At 39.3% G+C, this 18,529-nt stretch overlaps 1 protein-coding gene across 3 annotated transcripts in view; it reads left to right on the top strand.

Moving 5' to 3' along the window:
* LOC100558175 (L-threonine ammonia-lyase) overlaps positions 1-18,529 on the top strand; it is an 84,178-nt gene that overhangs the window by 59,447 nt on the left and 6,202 nt on the right. For all 3 annotated transcript variants that reach the window (XM_062975862.1, XM_062975861.1, XM_008120764.3), the window contains 6 exons: positions 5,794-5,959; positions 6,797-6,893; positions 9,806-9,881; positions 11,803-11,928; positions 13,241-13,408; positions 15,693-15,750. In XM_062975862.1, coding sequence (XP_062831932.1) covers positions 5,794-5,959; positions 6,797-6,893; positions 9,806-9,881; positions 11,803-11,928; positions 13,241-13,408; positions 15,693-15,750 — 691 coding nt within the window. The remainder of the gene's footprint in view (positions 1-5,793; positions 5,960-6,796; positions 6,894-9,805; positions 9,882-11,802; positions 11,929-13,240; positions 13,409-15,692; positions 15,751-18,529) is intronic.

The raw sequence follows: 18,529 nt of genomic DNA, 5'->3' as shown, positions 1-18,529 counted from the left end.
TATAATATCTGAAAACAGAATGGGAAGGAGGGAGACTAAAAGCCCGGCAAAATGGATTAAGAGAGACAGGTTTTATTGTGGAGAGGAAAGAGTTAAGTCTGTAATATACCTGAGGCAGGGATCTGCCGCATTTCCTGGTAGAAGTAGTGTCCTGCATTTTTTTCTTGGAAAGTTCCCTCCTCCTCCAGAGAGGGCCCTGGGAACTCGCTTTCCCAGCAGCACTTGCATGGGATGGGCATTGAAGAGTCTCTCAGTTCCTCTTGGAGCATGATGGGAGTTGAAGTTTTTTTCTCTCTCTCTGTTTCTCAGTCAATAAAAAGCCTGGTGGTGTCCATGCTCTGATTGGCTGAGAATTGACACAATCGAAGACTACAATTCCCAGAATTCTTGTGGTTTGTCTTATTTTAACAAATGTTATGGTGAAAACTTAAAATAATTATTTAAAATTAGTAGACTGGTGAATTGTTTTGAAATTTGGCAGGCCTGCAGTTGTAAATGGGGTCTAAAACTGAAATAGGCCTTAAAATAGCTGAAGATTTAGCCTTTAAAGTTTCCCATTGTAGCCAATGGGCCCCATCTTTGCTGAATGAAAACAGCAAAAGCCCTCCCCATTCAAATAACTTCCCAGTAAATAGAATGAGGGATCAGTTGACAATGGACCCCAAAACAGCATGCCTTTTGGCCAAATTGCACACCTCTAGTATCTACTGTATGCCTTATTATTCCGAATATTGAAATGAGTTTCCCTCATAATGTAAAAAGAGGTATATTTGATACAATATAGTTTCTATTTCTTGCATTTTTTCTTAGGAAGTGTGTGAGAGAGAGAGAGCACTAAAAGGAAGCTAAAGACTTCTGAGCTTCCTGATAAACCACAGCTGATGTTTTTGTTGGTCAGATAACCATAAAGTTAATGTGTTTTAAAAATAGAACAGTCCCCAAGTTGAAAAGCTACTTGATAGTAAAAAAATTACACAATGGGCATATTTATGTTCTATAATTAACCTGAGTTATAATAAGAAATATGCCCAAGAAATGGGAACTGTACTCCAACAAAGCAGCAAGGATTCTCCAATACAGAATTTTCAATGATAATATTGATCAAGATTCAAAAAAGGGTGGCTATGCTGGCCACGCAGGAAAACCAAACAAAAATACAAGTTACAAAAAGCAGCATCTTTATTAGTCCATTAAAATGCACAAAATACATGATGCAAGCTTCCAAAACTTTTCGGACTTCTTAATCAGGAAAAAGATGTTACAAATTAGGAAAATGAAGGTGCTGCAGTCTACAGGGAGTTATATCCACTAAAAGTATACAGGACCCATCAGTACTGCAGAAAAGGTAGTTGGCTGGATGATTCTTGTAGTTCAAAGGGGGGAAAAGTTTTCCAAGTTCTTTCTGTGGTTCCGCATAAAGATATACTCTCCATTATCATCTGGATTGCTTTATTAAATTGGTATCAGCAAGTTCCTCCTAAACGTATTATAACTGAAGAGGCAAAGAGAGCTTTTCTCAATTTTTGCAGGATCAAGACAGTACACCAGTATATATATACAATATATATACAATATACAAGATAACAGCAGATTAAACTCTGGTATCCTAGTATCTCAATGTTTTATCTATTGTGACATTTTGAAGCCTTCAATTTTATCTGTGGTTCACATTTATTTCCCTAGCCTTCAGTTCTGTCTCCCATTTAGAATATTTTTGGAATTCTTGTACATTATAATTTCAACAGCAAAGTAGGTTTGTTTCTGATAAGAGCTGAAATTCCAAAGAGCTAAGAAGAAGATGGAGGAGGAGAAGGAGGAGGAGATGACATGAATGGGAAATTGTCCAGGGGAGGGTTTCCTTGAATATGTTCAGTTTAAATAGGCTTTTCTCTGAGTCATCTTGTTTAAATTTATTTTTAATAATAATAATAATAATAATAATAATAATAATAATAATAATAATAATAATAATAATTTATTTTTAATCTCCATCTCCATGAGGGGACTTGGAGCAGTTCACATGGGGACTGAGTCCAAAAATAAAACAAATAAAAGCAGAACACAACAACATATACTATTAAAACAATTAGCAATAAAAACCTTCATAAAATGAAGGAGCCAAAAAATTATTTTTTGTTGGCAGAGGTGCTTAACAACATGTTTATATTATTAGATTTACCCTTGTTGGATGTGTCTGAACAGAAGGGCCCAATGGTTTGTTTGCGGTGAACAGCCAGCAACTACATGTTTACAGATGTTAAAGATTTCCGTTTGTAACTATAGGGCCTCATTACACTAGAGAAAAAATCCACGTAAAATCTAGTTTCTGCCTCCTGCAGAATTCTGGGGTTTGTAGTGTAGGGAAGAGCCTTTAACATCCTCACTAAACTGCAAGCCCCAGAATTCTGCAGGAGGCAGAAACCGGATTTTAAGTAGATTTTTTCTCTCTCTAGTGTGATGTCTTAATTGTGAGTAACATTGCATGGGAAAGCAAATTGGGAAAATAAGTCCCCTGAGGGTTTTTTTTTAATCTACTCAAAATCAGATTAGGATAGAGATCTGCTTCATTTACATTGAGACCAATTCATAGAATCATAGAATAGTAGTTGGAAGAGACCTCATGGGCCATCCAGTCCAACCCCCCGCTAATTCAGACATAAGAGGAATACACTTGGCATAAAAAGTGGTTGAGTCTTGAGCATAGGTCTTCAGGATCAGGCTGTAATGAGGGTAATTCAGTAAAACATGTTAAACTCTCCCAGTGGTAAAGATCTTGCCTCCACTGCTGGGTATTCAGCTAGTTGATTCTTCTCTCTTTGTAGCTTCATGTACATCTCTTTGATCTGCTTGTTCACTGTTTGGAAAGTTGTGTTAATACAGTACATGTTTGAAGGAAGTATAGTGCTTTTTCTTAGAGCTAAGAACAGATGATTAAAAAAATTACAAATGTTTTCAGGTTTGTGAGCCTGGGCAACACAGGAAGGATGATCGTCTACTTTCCCAATAAAATAATGGTTAGGAGTACTGTGATTTTGAATGTAGGAAAATGTCAATATCTCATATAACATCATGTAACAGAATGGAGTTGGTTTGAAAGTGTTATTTCCTGAAAAACTATAGCAAATTTTGCAGTTTAATAAATCTTTGCTCACGTTTTTATGATAAAAACAGTTAGGAAATGACATTTATAGCCCAGGAACAAAAACCATGTTACATAGCATAACCATTATGTCTTATATGTTTTAGATTCTGTGTTAAAGAACTGTTCAAACAAGGAGAGATGAAAACCGATCACAGGATATTAACATAATTTTTAGACTACTATTTTTATCCGATTTGTCATAATCTTACTTACTTAGGCAAGCCCTCATTGTCCAAGTATGATGGCCTTCCAAGTGTAGTGTCCTGGTGGTGGATACATAGGTGACTGTGGAGCCCTATTCCTGACCTGCATGATCTTCCACAGTGAGGGTATCGGTTTCCAAGTGGAAGACAGTCCTTGTCAGGGTTGGCTTGATGCATCTTCCTCTTAGCATGTTTCTCCTTTTTGCCCTCCATTTGTGTCTCTTCAAATTTCACAGCACTGCTGGTCACAGCGGACCTCCAGCTAGAGCACTCAAGGGCCAGGGATTCCCAGTTCTCAGTGTCTATGCCACAGCTTTTAAAGTTAGGTTTAATCCCATCTTTAAATCTCTTTTCTTGTCTACCAACATTCTGTTTTCTGTTCTTGAGTTGGGAGTATAGTAACTGCTTTGGGAGATGGTGATTAGGCATTCGGACAATGTGGCCAGTCCAGCAGAGTTGATGGCATAGAAGCATCATTTCAGTGTTGGTGGTCTTTGCTTTTTTGAGCACAGAGACATTTGTCTGCCTGTCTTCCCAAGGATTTTTCAGACAATGCTGATGGAATCGTTCCAGGAGTTGAGAGTGACATCTATAGACAGTCCACATTTCGCAGGTGTCTAGCAGGGTTGGGAAAACAATAGCTTTATAAACAAGCTCTTTGATATCCCTACGGATGTCTGATCCTAGAACACTCTCTGCTTCATTCAGAAAAATGCTGCACTCGCAGAGCTCAGGTGGTGTTGTATTTCAGTGTCAATGTTGACTTTTGTGGAGAAATGGCTGTCACAGTAGCAGAAATGGTTAACATTTTCTAATGTTACACCATTAAGCTGTATTGGTATTGCAGAGGGATTGGCTGATGACTGCTGGAAGAGCACTTTGGTTTTCTCAATGTTCAATGAGAAGTCAAGCTTCTTGTGTGCTTTTGCAAAGGCGTTTAGAGTGGTTTGTAGGTTTTCTGAATGCACACAGATGTTATCTTTTGCATATTGGAGTTCTATAACAGGTGTTGCTGTGACCTTGGTTTTGGGTTTAAGATTTTGGCTATCGTAATCAGACTAGAGCTGGATCTGCAGTGTCCTATATCCCAGGATCTGTTTTGAACTGGATTATATGTGTCTACACTGCCAGAAAATCTGTGATAAGCAGATAATTTAGGATCAGATCCTAGGATATAGGGCACTGTAGATCCAGTCTCAGTTGAAATGGATTAGAAATTTGGGAGGAGAAATTCTGAGGGTTTTGTAGAACCTTCTGTAGGTTGATATGAACAAGTATAAATTTAAAATGGCTAAAGTGGTAGAAGAATAAATTGATTTTGCTGATGTTGATGATCATTCTCTGATGTGCATCATTCAGGTTAGTGTAACAAGACTGTCAGCTGCTGTACAGAATGAGATCTTGAATAGTTTGAAAAATTAGCAAAGTATGAAAGAAGCCAAAGTCTGATCAAAATGTCCAGCGAAGTCTTGTATTTACCAGAGAGTTAAAGATTATCAGTGTAGATGTGGAGAACTAGGCAAAGCAGAAAGTATTGGAGTCTTGTGAGCTCAATTCACCACAAAGGAATAGGACAATGGAAATCAAGGACCAGTTTTGATATAATGCAGATGGAACATGGTTAATGTTTCAGTGTACCATGGAGACATCCAGAATAAAATAATTACTAGCTGCATCTTATAAAATATGACTGACCTCTAAATAGTTTCCCTGAATTTCAGAGTTCTTGGCTCCATGATAAAATAACACATCATATTATGAGCCATGAGAGAAATGAACAGAGATACCACATGTCTCCAGGAAATAGGCTCATAGCCATCAATATAATGTTGTCATAATCCAGAATGTAAGATAACTTCTCTGAAATTGACCCCGCTAAAGCTTTTGGAGGATTGTACTGGTCAAGCAGTAACTCACAATGTGAGATTTCTTTGAAGAGACCACCCCACCCTAAGATTAAAGTTAGTCATTATCTTAATAATGTTAAATCATTTTTTTAAAGTAAAGCAACCTAATAGAGAACAATATGAAGTGTGTTGTTTCGTTTGTTAATGTTGTTATTCCTTCCACAGACTAATTCACATACTGAGAATCAGTGTAAGCAGTAAGAGTTGTACTTTTTAATTGAATATCTTCCCAGAATGTTACAAAACAGGGACCAGAACCTAATTTTTTAAGATGGGTTTCAGATCTTCCAGTGTTTTCTTTGTATTTTTAGGCAGTAGCATAAATCATTGCCCCACTTTTTCACTCATCAACAAAATATACAAAAATATAAATGATACTAGTATCTCCCTGGTATGACAACATGCATAAAATATTTAAGAATTTTTTGACAGCATGCACACATTGATTACTTTTTAAATATATTTTAGAAAAAAGGTAATTGAACTATTGTGTCTTGCTGATGAGCAAATCCTTTTTGCTTCTTTCTGTTCGCTTTTGCAGACAGGACAGTGCTGTCTATTTGTCAGGCTTGGGGACCACGGGGCTGGAAATCTACGAGCAAGTGCCAAAACTGGATGCAGTGATACTCCCAGCAGGGGCTCAATGTGGATTGTTAGCAGGCTCTGCTGCTGCACTGAAACATTTGAATCCACGTATTGCTGTGATTGTAAGTATGTAACTTGAGTTCTCACTTGTCTGTATTTCAAACACTGTACTTACTCCAGGCCTCTGAAATATCAGCGTGAGGAATCCAAACTATACAATGAGCAGATTTGCAAGGGTCATCGATTATATCAGTGCAGCTGAGGTGAGCAAGTGAGAATTTAAATGAACTCCAAGATCTCTTTCAATCCACCTCCCCCGAACACACTTTGCAGTTGAAGTAATGCAATCCAACATCAGGAAAGTTGACCATACTGCTCAACCTTTGAGGACTGAAAGACACAAGGGAGAATGGAATAACCACCCTTAGAACAGAGGATACCATCCTGGTGTCTTCCAGTTTTTTAAGGCTACAACTTCTACCGTATGAATGCCCATGAGCAGAAGCAATTGGATTGCATATGGAAGCACAGTTCCTTAGTCTTAGTATATACCACACAGATTTTGAACAGAAATGGAAAATTCCCTTGACAGAGTAGGTGAAATTAGAGTGGCTCCCTGAAAATCTAAAAATCAGTGAAGTAAGTGAAGAGTGGGTTGCTGCAAATTGTCTGGGAGCCACACACACTTACACATGGGATCCCCCTGGGCCATAATTCCAGAATTGCTCCATTGTAAGATGTGGGCAGTGTGTACCCCTATGCTGTGTTTTATCCAAAATCACATTCCCTGAAGGCGTCCAGGCTTGCAATTATCTTTATACAAGGTTAGCTGTGTTGGACTGCATGTACTGTGCCATATTATTCCCACCCTTGAAGTATAACACTAAAGTTTTTTGGGGGGAAATGTAGTGATTAACTGTACTCTAACACTAAACCTTGTGTTGTGTCCTCTTTTTCAGGGTGTGGAATCAGAGGGTTTCCCTGTATTGCAGCAGTCCTTAAAGACTGGGCGCTCTGTTGAAGACGAGAGCCTCAGTAACTGTCAGTTCTACAAAGGTAAGAGAATCTTTGGTAGCATTTGTGCTCCATGGCTATTTCAAGAAACAAGAGTGGTTCAGATATCCTGTTCTATTTTATGAAATTTCCTATCTAGAAATGATTTGTTGTTATGTGTCATCAAGGCAGAGCCAGCCCTAGGTATTTTTCAAGTGTAGGCGAACAGAATTTTGGCACCCCACAAACCAATCACTGAAAAATAAAAGCGTTGGATAAGCAAAAATGTTGGATAATAAGGAGGGATTAAGGAAAAGCCTATTAAACGTGGAATTACATTAAGATTTTACAAATTAAGCAACAAAACATCATGTTTTACAACAAATCAACAGAAAAAGCAGTCTTGACTGCGCCCCAAGCGACCGCTTAATTCGCCTCATTGTTGGACTGGCTCTGCATCAAGGGCCCATCCAGACAGGACTTAAAACTGAAACCTGTCTCGATTTTACCAGATGCATCTAAATGAGAGACTTATTCAAAGGTGGTTCACTTTTGCCTTCCTTTAAGGCTACACAAATGTGATTTGCTCAAGGCCACCCAGTGGGTTTCTATGCTGATCAGGGATTTTTTAAAAGGCTTATTTATTTTAATTCATTCAAATATACATACATTGCAAGTGTTTGTTTCATCTATTAGTCTTTCATAATCATTTCTCAGACAATATATTTTCAATAAGGGGTCTCAGTCTTCTATTTGAATAGTACATATAAAATATTATGTTCCAAATTAATATCCATTTCCTCCTTGCCTTCAGTCTATTAGCTTCCTCTATGTACATTTTCAGATTAATTTTAACATTGTAAAATTAATCTAACAATGTAAAATTAATCTGATCAGGGATTTTAAGCCTCGTCTCCCAGAGTCCTAGGACCTTAACAGACAAAGTTTTCTCTGCATCTTCTTCACATTGCTGAAATGAAATCCCATATTGTTTTGGGAAAATTCCAGTAGGACTTCGTGAGGCTCCATTTCAGCAGCATAGAGAACCTGAGTTCAGAGTGTCTTTGAAGAAATTCTAATTGGAGAACAGCAGAGGAAGCAGGGAAAGGATGGGGAAAGGATAGAAAACCATAAGGGATGGGAGTCCATTCCAAAAGACAGGGAAAGACAGTTGGAAACAAAGGAGGATGGTTCCCTTCCCTTTCCCTGCTTTCTGTTGCACTCTAGCACCACACCAGAGTCCAACAATTCTATCTAAAATGTTTATTAAAGAAAGCAGAATAAAAGGGAAAGGGGGCAGGTCCTTAAAGGATCAGTAGAAAGTACAAAATAGCAGTAATCCAAAAATGCCAAAGACAACCAAAATCCACAGCAGTTCTTCATACATAAATTCATAAAAATGAAAACAGGAAGTTTCCCAAGGTAAACCCTCTCAGGAAACAAAGGCATGAACCAGAATAGGAAACTTGAAAAATACTTGAATCAAAGACTTGAGAGCAGAGACAGGAGAGCCTTATGGCAATGTTGTACCCTCTGAGAGGCTTGAAGCCCATCCCACTTAATTTAAGCTTTTCAAGGCACCCATGAAATCATGCCGAAGACACCAGGCCTTCAAGGCCTTATCTTAGATTCTTGGAGAATATCTTGTTTATATCTTTTCACTCCTTATGTTCGCAGGCCTAATTTAGTTTCTTGAGAACACTTCCCATCAGCCCAAGGCCTTTTCTCAAGGGAACTGGAATTTTCACTTTCCCCTGTTGCCTGGGAACAAGCACAGGAATCCGCAACATGAGTCTCATCTGCCTGCAAGTCTCTCTGATCACTCACTGACTCCTCACTTTGAAACCCATCATCTCCCTCATTCTCTGACCCATCATCAGAAAAATCCTCTGACACTTGCTGAGCTACAACACTTTCCCCCATCCATCAGATGAAATCCCTAGTCTAGCACTTGGACCACCATACCACACTGGTTCTTTCCATTCTAATATGTTTTTGGATGCCAGATTCTAGTGGCTTACAAATCGGAAAGATGTTGCTTCATTTATATTACAGGAAGCACAAACAAGATTAAAATGAGATGAAAATAAAACATAATTAATACTAATGTATAATCCAGTATTTGTATCCTGATAAAGTCCTAGTTAGTTAAGAACTTTATTAATTATTATTCTTTTAAAAAGATATATATTTTGCAGTGATTTCAGTGTATTAAAACTAGGATATAGTATTAAGTGCTATTGTTTAGAGAACTGTGTCTCTACAAGAACAAGATCTGGTGATTTCTAATCATCCCACTATATGTGGCCTGGGATACCGTCTTTTTTTCCTTGCACCAAAAAAGTTCCCATGTGGGACTTGGGAAAGGAAAAAGGTAGTTCAGACAGTCTCCAAGTTATGAACAAGATAGTTTCTTTAGATTTGTTCTTAAGCTGAATTTGTATAAGTTGGAACAGGTACATTTTAGATATCTATCTAAAATGATAGATAGATAGATAGATAGATAGATAGATAGATAGATAGATAGATAGATAGATAGATAGATAGATAGGGAAGGCTTAAGACCTGTTTCATGTCTCTTCCTTTTTCAATTCTCTGTTTCTAGTAGTTTCCTTTCATAGGTCCTTCTGTAGGGTGTGAATAGATGAGCCAATGAAGTCAGGCTCCATCCCCATCCATTGCCCAACTATGACACCAGAACAGTTTAGCCAATCACCACCACTGGTTTCATTACCACTATGTAAATACTTTCTTTTTCATTGTCTCTGTGCTTCACACAAATAGGTTTTCACATCAGTGTAGAAACCCCAATCAGAATGTTCTAGAGCTAAGTAACTTGGTTAGAACCTTGTCTACTATACTATATATTGCAAAATGATGAATGATTGTATTTATGTTATTTCTATTAACATGCAGTGGGAAAAATTAATTACTGTTTATTGTTTGATTTCTTTGTTTACAAATTGATCTTTCAGATGTGAGTGGACCTTGTTATGGCCCCAACTCCTTGCAATTGACTGGAAAATATGTTGATAAAGTTATCACAGTGCGGTAGGTACAGTAAACATGTAATTTCATAACAGTTGTTATCTTGTTTGGTCACTCCTTTGTGTAGTGTCAAGGGATTTTAGGAACAACATTCCAAATTGTGTGAAATTTAATTAGAACACCAAAAATGCAGAACAGAAGATTGGAGATTTGTTGCATCACATGTGTCCAGTGGCTGCCATATCTATAAAAAGAAATACTGTATAGATGGCAGCAAGAGCTAGATCTTCACTGGGTGGGGTTCAAGAAGGAATCATAATGTGGCCCCATGATTTCCCCAAGTGAGACTGGTCTAGGTCCTCATTTTGAAGCATTTTGAAGCAGCCTTCCATTCTTTTTAAAATTATTTATTTGGTATAAACTGAAGAGGGAATTTGGCCACTAAACATGGGCATGCCATTTTCAATTCATTGGATTGCTTCATACAATTTATCTTAAACTTATGGCACTCTTGCATCTAAATGTTAAGTGAAAGCTGGCAGTCTTGGTTGTGACTACAAGTTTTTCCATACAATTTTTTTTTGTCATAATCACAAACTAAATGTACAGGTTGCTTTGGTGCAATGCCTTCCCATTCACACAGATAATGTTATGTCAATGATCAGAGCTTCCTGAAAAAGAAAAAAATGACACATGTCTTTTGCTCGTACACTTTATATACTTCTGTTCATGCTAAATGATGTTCTGGATGTGCCCTTAGAATATTCTTTGCATATATTGTGTGCATGTCATAGCAGTCTGAATCAAGCTGATTTGGCTTGTTGAAAGTAGAATAAATCACAAAGATTGACAGCTGAATAGGGAAATATACATAACTGTCTCTTTTCATATGCTTGACTGTAAGGGGTTGTTTTTGAAGTACATTTGAAAATGTTCTCTAGCATGTTTTAAATAACACCTGAGTTATTTAATATAGCTAAGCTGATTAACTCAATTAATATTAATCAAGTTCACTTGTACTCTTTTTTAAAATTTAAGGAATATAATTAAAGATATTGGCTGGTATCTGAGTAGTTATCAAACCTAATTATTAGAATTCGTAACAATCCAATCCTATATATTCCTGCTCAGAAGTAAGTTCCATTACATTCTGTTATGCTTACTACAAATTAAATTAATATACGATTGTGGGCTGCATGTTTCTTTAATTAGTAGAAAAATTAATGTTAATCATCAGGTTATAGTCGCATAACATGATTGGTGTGATGATTTTGCTGGTAATAAAAATTCATAACAAATTAAATAAAATGCCTGCCTTTTCAGGATGCTCCCAAATGTTGTCTCACTCTGGCAAATGGTTGGGCCATCAATGCAGCATAAATCAGCAGCCTATATGCGTGAAAAATCCATTTGAGAGCTAACATTCCTTGCACTTTCACCATGCAGGATTGCACCAAAATAATTTCATCTCAGAACTGGCTTTGGAAGCACAACATACCAAACAATAGAGCCAACTACCAAAACAGAATAAACCCCCTCTTTACTGCTGAGCATAGTTGTCATTTTGATTCAGCACCCAATTGCTTTTCTGGCCACTGACAACTTCTATTCCAGTCTCCAGTTTGTCCATGTTATGTAGAAACTGATTGGCCATAGCAACCTGCAGCATTTAGAATACTCTGTGACATCACAGGCAAAGTCATGACAGTGTCCACTGGTAACAGGATTCAGTGGTAGCATGGGGGCAATTTGAGAATTTTTATGCCAATGGAATAAAATGGCACTGGGATTAACAGTGTTGCAGCTGCTTGAACAAGAAACAAACAACAAAACGAGTGCAGGTGTTACTTTGTGGCATTTTTAAAGGGGAAAAAGTAACTTGCTTGAGTTCACAAGTGCTTTTATATCACCTGCTGTCTAGTGAATAGTCATATGAGAAATCAAGTGACGTTCATCCACATTAGATATTCCTCTTACTGTTCAGGGAACAGGACATTCTGATTTCTATGCTGAGGTTGCTGGAGTATGAACGTGCCATTGTGGATGCTGAAGGAGCCATTGGACTTGCAGCACTGGTTTCTGGGAAGCTGTTGGAACTAAAGGGCAAAAGGTACAGAAACTTTGAAGTAACCAGCACAGGAAATGGAGAACTCTGGCAGAGGTTATAAAACGTGCATGGTATGGTGAAAGTGAAGAAGTGGGTGTCAGCAGCTGAACTATAAAATAAATTCACCCCTGCAAGGAACAGTGGCAGCAGTCAACTTGGGACCTCATCACACTAGAGCATGGATCCACTTTAAATCCACTTTAGGGAGGGACTTTTAAGCAGCTCAACCAGACAGGTCCTGGGCCTCAACAAACTACAAACCCCATAATTCTGCAGGAGGCAGAAACTGGATTTAAAGTGGATCCATGCTCTGGTGTGATGAGGCGATTGGATGATCAAGATGTTGCTGATAATTATGATTGCAGCTAAGGTATAAAACCAGGAATCTGCTCTGACTTTCAAGTTTCCCATGTACAAATTGGTTGGTCACAGTGTGAATAGAATCCTGCACTAAGGAGACATTTGCTCTGATTTGCCGAGGGTTTTCTTATTTTTTAAAATGAGGAACAAACATTATTTGGCATATACAGGCAGTCCCCAAGTTTTGAACAAGATAGGTTCTGTATGTTTGTTCTTAAGTTGAATTTGTAAATCAGAACGGGTATTTTTTAAAGTGTAACTCCATTTACAGGTACAGTAGAGTCTCACTTATCCAAGCTAAACGGGCCGGCTTTGGTATCTTGGTATCTTGGATAATAAGGAATTAAGGAAAAGCCTATTAAACATCAAATTAGGTTATGATTTTACAAATTAAGCACCAAAACATCATGTTATACAACAAGTTTGACAGAAATAGTAGTTCAGTACGAAGTAATGTTATGTTGTAATTACTGTATTTACGAATTTAGCACCAAAATATCACGATATATTGAAAACATTGACTACAAAAATGGTTTGGATAACCCAGAGGCTTGGATTAGCGAGGCTTGGATAAGTGAGACTCTACTGTACTTTTAAAATGTTTGTATATATAGTGGAAACAAGGATTGGTGATAAACTTCAGTTGAGACACCTTTTCCTCATGATACCTCTTTCAGGAGTGAATTTTCAATTTTAGGAAAATTTCTCTCACTTCCTGTTGTTTCACCCTATGAGCCATTTGTAAGTCAGATGTTTGTAACTTGGGGACTGTGTGTACTGTATAGATTTAATAGATGAAAACAGATGAAATAGACAACAAGAGTGGTAGCATGTGGTATATTTAATAGTTGATTCTGCTAGCATTAATTCTGCTGATTCTGATAGTGTTAAATCTTCTGAGATGCGTGGGGGCGGGGAGATATCTGCTTATCTCATTACTTTCTCCTATCTTCAGGGTGGCTGTTGCTGTATGCAGCGGGAACCTGGAGCTTCCTCTGATGCGGCAATGCATCGATCGTGCTCTCACCCTTGATAACAGAGTGTGCAAATTCTCCATCCTGATCTCTGACTGCCCAGGAGATATTTCCAAGCTGCTGGAAATTTTGGCTAGGGAGGATGTCAGGTAGGTTAGAATGATAATCATGCATCACTGAAAGATGAGAGAGAGATTGGATAACAACCCATTGATCTGCTAACTGTCATTTATTATTTTGTACATCTTGGAAGTGCTACATCGAAGGCTATAAGAGTAGATGTATTTATATTATTGATCATTTTCTTTGCCATTTGTCCAACAAGGCTAAGGGAGACATACAAATACATCAAGTTTGTTATCGATAATAATAATAATAATAATAATAATAATAATAATAATAATAATAATAATAATTTTATTTTTATAACCCGCCCCATCTCCCCGAGGGGACTCGGGACGGCTTACATGGGGCCAAGCCCAGGCAATAAACAATATAAAACTCAACAGTAAAAACAGTAATAATTAAATACAGATAAAAACAGATAATAATTTAAAAAATTAAAAACCCAATAATTAGAAATGATAAACCACTGGAGTGGCAGAAAAAATTATAGAATAATAGAGTTGGAAAAGACCACATGGGCCATCTAGTCCAACCCCCTGCCATGCAGGAAAAAAACAGTTTAAGTATCCCTGACAGATGGCTATCTAGCCTTTGTTTAAAAGCTTCCAAGGAAGGTGCTTCCACCAGACTCTGAGGCAGACAGTTAAACTGCTAAACAGCTCTTATAGTCAGAAGTACTTCCTAATAGTCAGGTAGAATCTCCTTTTCTATAATTTGAACCCACTGCTCTGAGTTCTAATTACTAGGGCAGCAGTTTCCTGCTCCCTCTTCCTTATGATAACCTTTCACATCATGTATACATGACTATTCTGTCTCCTTTCAGCCTTCTCTTCTGTAAGCTAAACATCCCCAGCTCTTTAAGATGCTCCTCATAGGTCTCCAGACCTTTGATCATTTTAGGTGTCTTTCTCTGGACACCTTCCAGCTTGTAAATATCTCTTTTGAATTGTGGTGCCCAGAATTGGATACAGTATTCCAGGTGAGGTCTGACCAAAGCTGAATAGAGAGGCATCATGACTTCCCTCAATCTAGACACTATACTCCTTTTGATGCATCCCAAAATCCCATTGGCTTTTTTAGCTGCTGTATCACACTGTTGGCTCATGTTCAACTTGTTGTCCATGAAGAGTCCAAGACCTTTTTCACAGGTACTGTTGTCGAGCCAAGCATCGCATGAATCTTTGCCTTTCCTTTTTCCACCTAATCTCTAATCTGTTAAGGTCATTTTGAATTCTGATCCTGTCCTCTAGAATATTAGCTATCCCTCCCAATTTGGTGTCATCTTCAAACTTGATAAGCATGCCCTCTAGGTAGTAGTCAATATAGTCTGTATCACATTAAAACCATTATCCATATTCAACGGAGGAAACCTTTGAAAAAAATATATCTTGCCTTCTGATGACAAAAAGAAAAGCGAATGACTTCTCTCTGGATGTTTTCACAGTAGAGTACCACCACAGAGGCCCGGGCTGTGGCACAAGCTGGTAAGCAGCCAGCTGCAGCCAGCTGGGACCAATCACTCTGACCAAGAGGTCATGAGTTCGAGGCCAGCTCGGAGCCTGTGTTTGTCTTTGTCTTTGTTCTATGTAAAGGCATTGAATGTTTGCCTTATATGTGTAATGTGATCCGCCCTGAGTCCCCTTCGGGGCGAGAAGGGCGGAATATAAATACTGTAAATAAATAAATAAATAAATAAACTATTGGGCACTAGCAATCTCTTAAGTGTACAGCGTTCCATAGAATCCCACTTTTTAAAAACACCTCAGTTCTCACTAGCCTATCAGAATAAAAAGTCTTTGTCTACCAACAGGAGCACTAGCGAGAGAGTTACAGAACTTTGGCAGACACCAAGAAAGCCCTAGCAGATATCTCCACTAATCAGACTTGTGAAGATGGTGGGATTGAAGGAAGAGCTTCTCCTGAGCATCTCAAAATGTAGACATACTCATATGACTGTGTTGATAAAACCCACAAACAATGGAAGATTTTATTGAACCATTTAGTACTATAAAGGGATAGGACTCGACTAACATATTTTCAGAAGCAGGGATGGTGGTGATAAGGCCTGTGATATGGCTTTTGGGGGCCCAAATGAAGTAAATGACAAAATACTGGAGCTCTTGTTGGACAGACTTCCAAAATGTTTCCCAGGTATCTGCCCTTCTTTCTTCTAACTAGCAGATGTTGATTTACACAAATATTGCTCCAGTTCTCCCCTGCCCCACCAAAAGCTTACTCACCACAAACAGATCATGTGTAACTGTGACTCGAGCTCTTTTGATCTCACAACCCATTTCCTTTTCCCAGAATATTGGACATCAAACAGGAACACATGTACATGGCATCTGATTTGTTCACCAGCGAGGTAAGAAAAAGCCTGCAAATGGATATCCTTTCTAATTTCTGAATAAATCTAATGTTGGCCATAGAATTGCAGACATGCATTTTTATAGCCCTGACACCTGAGATTCTTTAAACTAACCTATTGGAATGGTTAAAAAAAAGAAGAATGTGCCACTGTGTGTTGATGTGCCTTCAAGTCACCTGTAGATTTATGGCAATTTTGTAGGGTTTTCTTAGGCAAAGAATACTTGGAAGTGGTTTTATCAATTCCTTCTGCTGAAATATAGCCAGAACCAGCCCGAGGTAATTCCAAGTAGTAGGCAAACCAACTACTTGGCGCCCCCCCCCCCATTTTGGCGCCCAACCCCCCCCCCCTCCACAAACCGGCGGCGGCGGCAGTTGCGGCTGAAGGTGCTGTGGTGGCAGGGCAGTGGCTGCAGCTGCGGCAGCAGTGCAGCGGCGACGGCAGCGGCGGCAGTGCACGATCTCATGCCGCCCGGAAGGCGGGCCCAGGAGAGTGTATACCCTGCGTGCCAACACACACTCTCCTGGGCCCACCTTCTGGATGATGTGAGAGCGTGCACGTCGCCCGGAAGGCGGGTCCAGGACAGTGTATGCCTGCCCACCCTGCGTGCCGACGCACGCTCTCCTGGGCCCGCCTTCCGGGTGATGTGAGAGAGTGCACGTCACCCGGAAGGCAGGCCCAGGACAGTGTATGCCCGCCCACCCTACGTGCCAAAGCACGCTCTCCTGCGCCCGCCTTGCGGGCGATGTGCAGCCGAAAAAAGATGGAAGATGGCGGCGGGCGCCATGTTTACATGGGGGCGCCTCGAGACCGCCCCCTGTTGGTGTGTGCCAGCGGCGGGTGCTGACTTCGCCTTGCTGTTGGACTGCCTCTGAACATAACCCACAGCTATATTTCAGCAGTCTATTTAGTGGCAGCCTCCAATCCAAGTTGAATCAAGGATAATTCTGCTTACCTTCCTGGATCAGCTGGAATCTAATGCCTTTGACGGATCTAGATCCAAAGGTATCACCCACCAAAAGAACCACCCATGAAAGAATCCAGACTGCTGTGGAGTCCTTGTGTCCTTTTGTCTATGAGAGACTTTTATTTCTAAAGATCTTACATTTGTCCCTGTTGAAATTTATTTTGTTAGTTTTGATCCAACTCTCTATTCTCTTAAGGTCATTTTGAATTCTAATCTTGTCCTCGAGAGTATTAGCTATCCCCCCCTAATTTGGTGTTATCTGCAAACATGATAAGCATGCCCTCTAAACCTTCACCCAAGTCATTAATAAAGATATTGAACAGTAGTGGGCCCAGGACCAACCCCATGAGTCACTTCTTTGCAGGATGAAGAGGAAGCATTGGTGAGCACCCTTTGGGTTTGGTTGCTTAACCAATTACAAATCCACTTAATAGTAGCATTGCCTAGCCCACATTTGACAATCCTCTTGATGGATTATTATCATGTCATGGTGAGGGGGCCTGCATGTTCCAATAAACCACTGGAGTCATGCACTCCCATAGGGGGCTGCAGGGGAGGTTCTAGACCAAGCACAATCCAAAGACCTCAACAGCAGATCAGGTGGAAGATAACATGGTAAATGTTACAACAGCCGTGAAGGCGGAAGAAGGCTGTGACAGGTTGAGAAGCCACCATCATTGTGTTAACCACACCACTGGTTGGGACCCTCACTCTGTGAAGACTGTGTGTTGATCAGCTGTGCACTGATCTCCACACATTAAAAAAACTCATACACAGGCATCTTCCAAGAACTTGGAAGGCCATCATATTCAGACAACAAGGGATCACCTAAGCAAGAAGGTCATGGAGGACCTTGTCGAAGGCCTGACTGAAATCAAAATATGCTACATCCACAGCATTCCCTGAATCTACCAAGCTTGTAACTCTATTGAAAAAAGACATAAGATTAGTCTAGCATGACTTGTATTTGAAAAATTATGTTGACTTTTAGTAATCACAGCATGCCTTTCTAAGGGATTGTAGACTGCCCCCTTAATGTTCTTTCCTGGTATTGATGCCAGGCTGACTGGATGCTAATTGTCTGGGCCCTCTTTTTTTTCACTTCTTGAAGGTAGGGACAACATCTGCCCTTCTCCAGTCTGCTGGAATTTCTCCTGTTCTCCAAGAATTCTCAAAGATTGTTGCCAGTGGTTCTGGAATTACTTCTGCTACTTCCTTCAATATTCTTGGGTGTAGTTCATGTGGCTCATCTAACTTCTATTTTGAGTAGTCAACTGTGTTCTTACACAATCTGTCCTACCTCCCCTTTTTCATGTCCCTGTATATTGTATGGAAGACTTTAAAACCAATGGGACAATAGCTGGCCAGACTGGGACATGCACAGTGGGTAGGATGGGCCAGGATGCCTGCCAAGCCACTCAGGTCCAGAACATTTCAATTGGGGTCTCTGTACAGACACAAAACCCATTTGTGTAAGCAGTTACAGGTAACCAATCTGTTCTTCCTAGAACAATTGCAGGAAATCGCTGATGTAACATGATACTACTGTAGATATTTTTCATTTTCAGTTTAAAAACTTTTTTGGAAATTTTAAAAATTCTGGTTTATTTTATATTGGAAAAAATATCTTCTCCTTGTCCCAAAATAACTGTAGTGGCATAAAGCATGGCAAATGTTTCTCATATGTCATAGGAAGCATTTTAAAGCAAAAATCATTTACAGAAGGTGAATGTGCTAGGAGAATAGCACTATTAGGAAAATCTCCTAATAGAAGGAGAAGGTGCTAGGATGTCCAGAGAAAGCCTTAGA

The sequence above is a fragment of the Anolis carolinensis genome, chromosome 3 (assembly GCF_035594765.1).
Source record: "Anolis carolinensis isolate JA03-04 chromosome 3, rAnoCar3.1.pri, whole genome shotgun sequence".
In the NCBI taxonomy this organism is placed as follows: Eukaryota; Metazoa; Chordata; class Lepidosauria; order Squamata; family Dactyloidae; genus Anolis; species Anolis carolinensis.
Note: the sequence above shows the minus strand (reverse complement) of the source record. Positions and strands in the feature narration are given on the sequence as shown.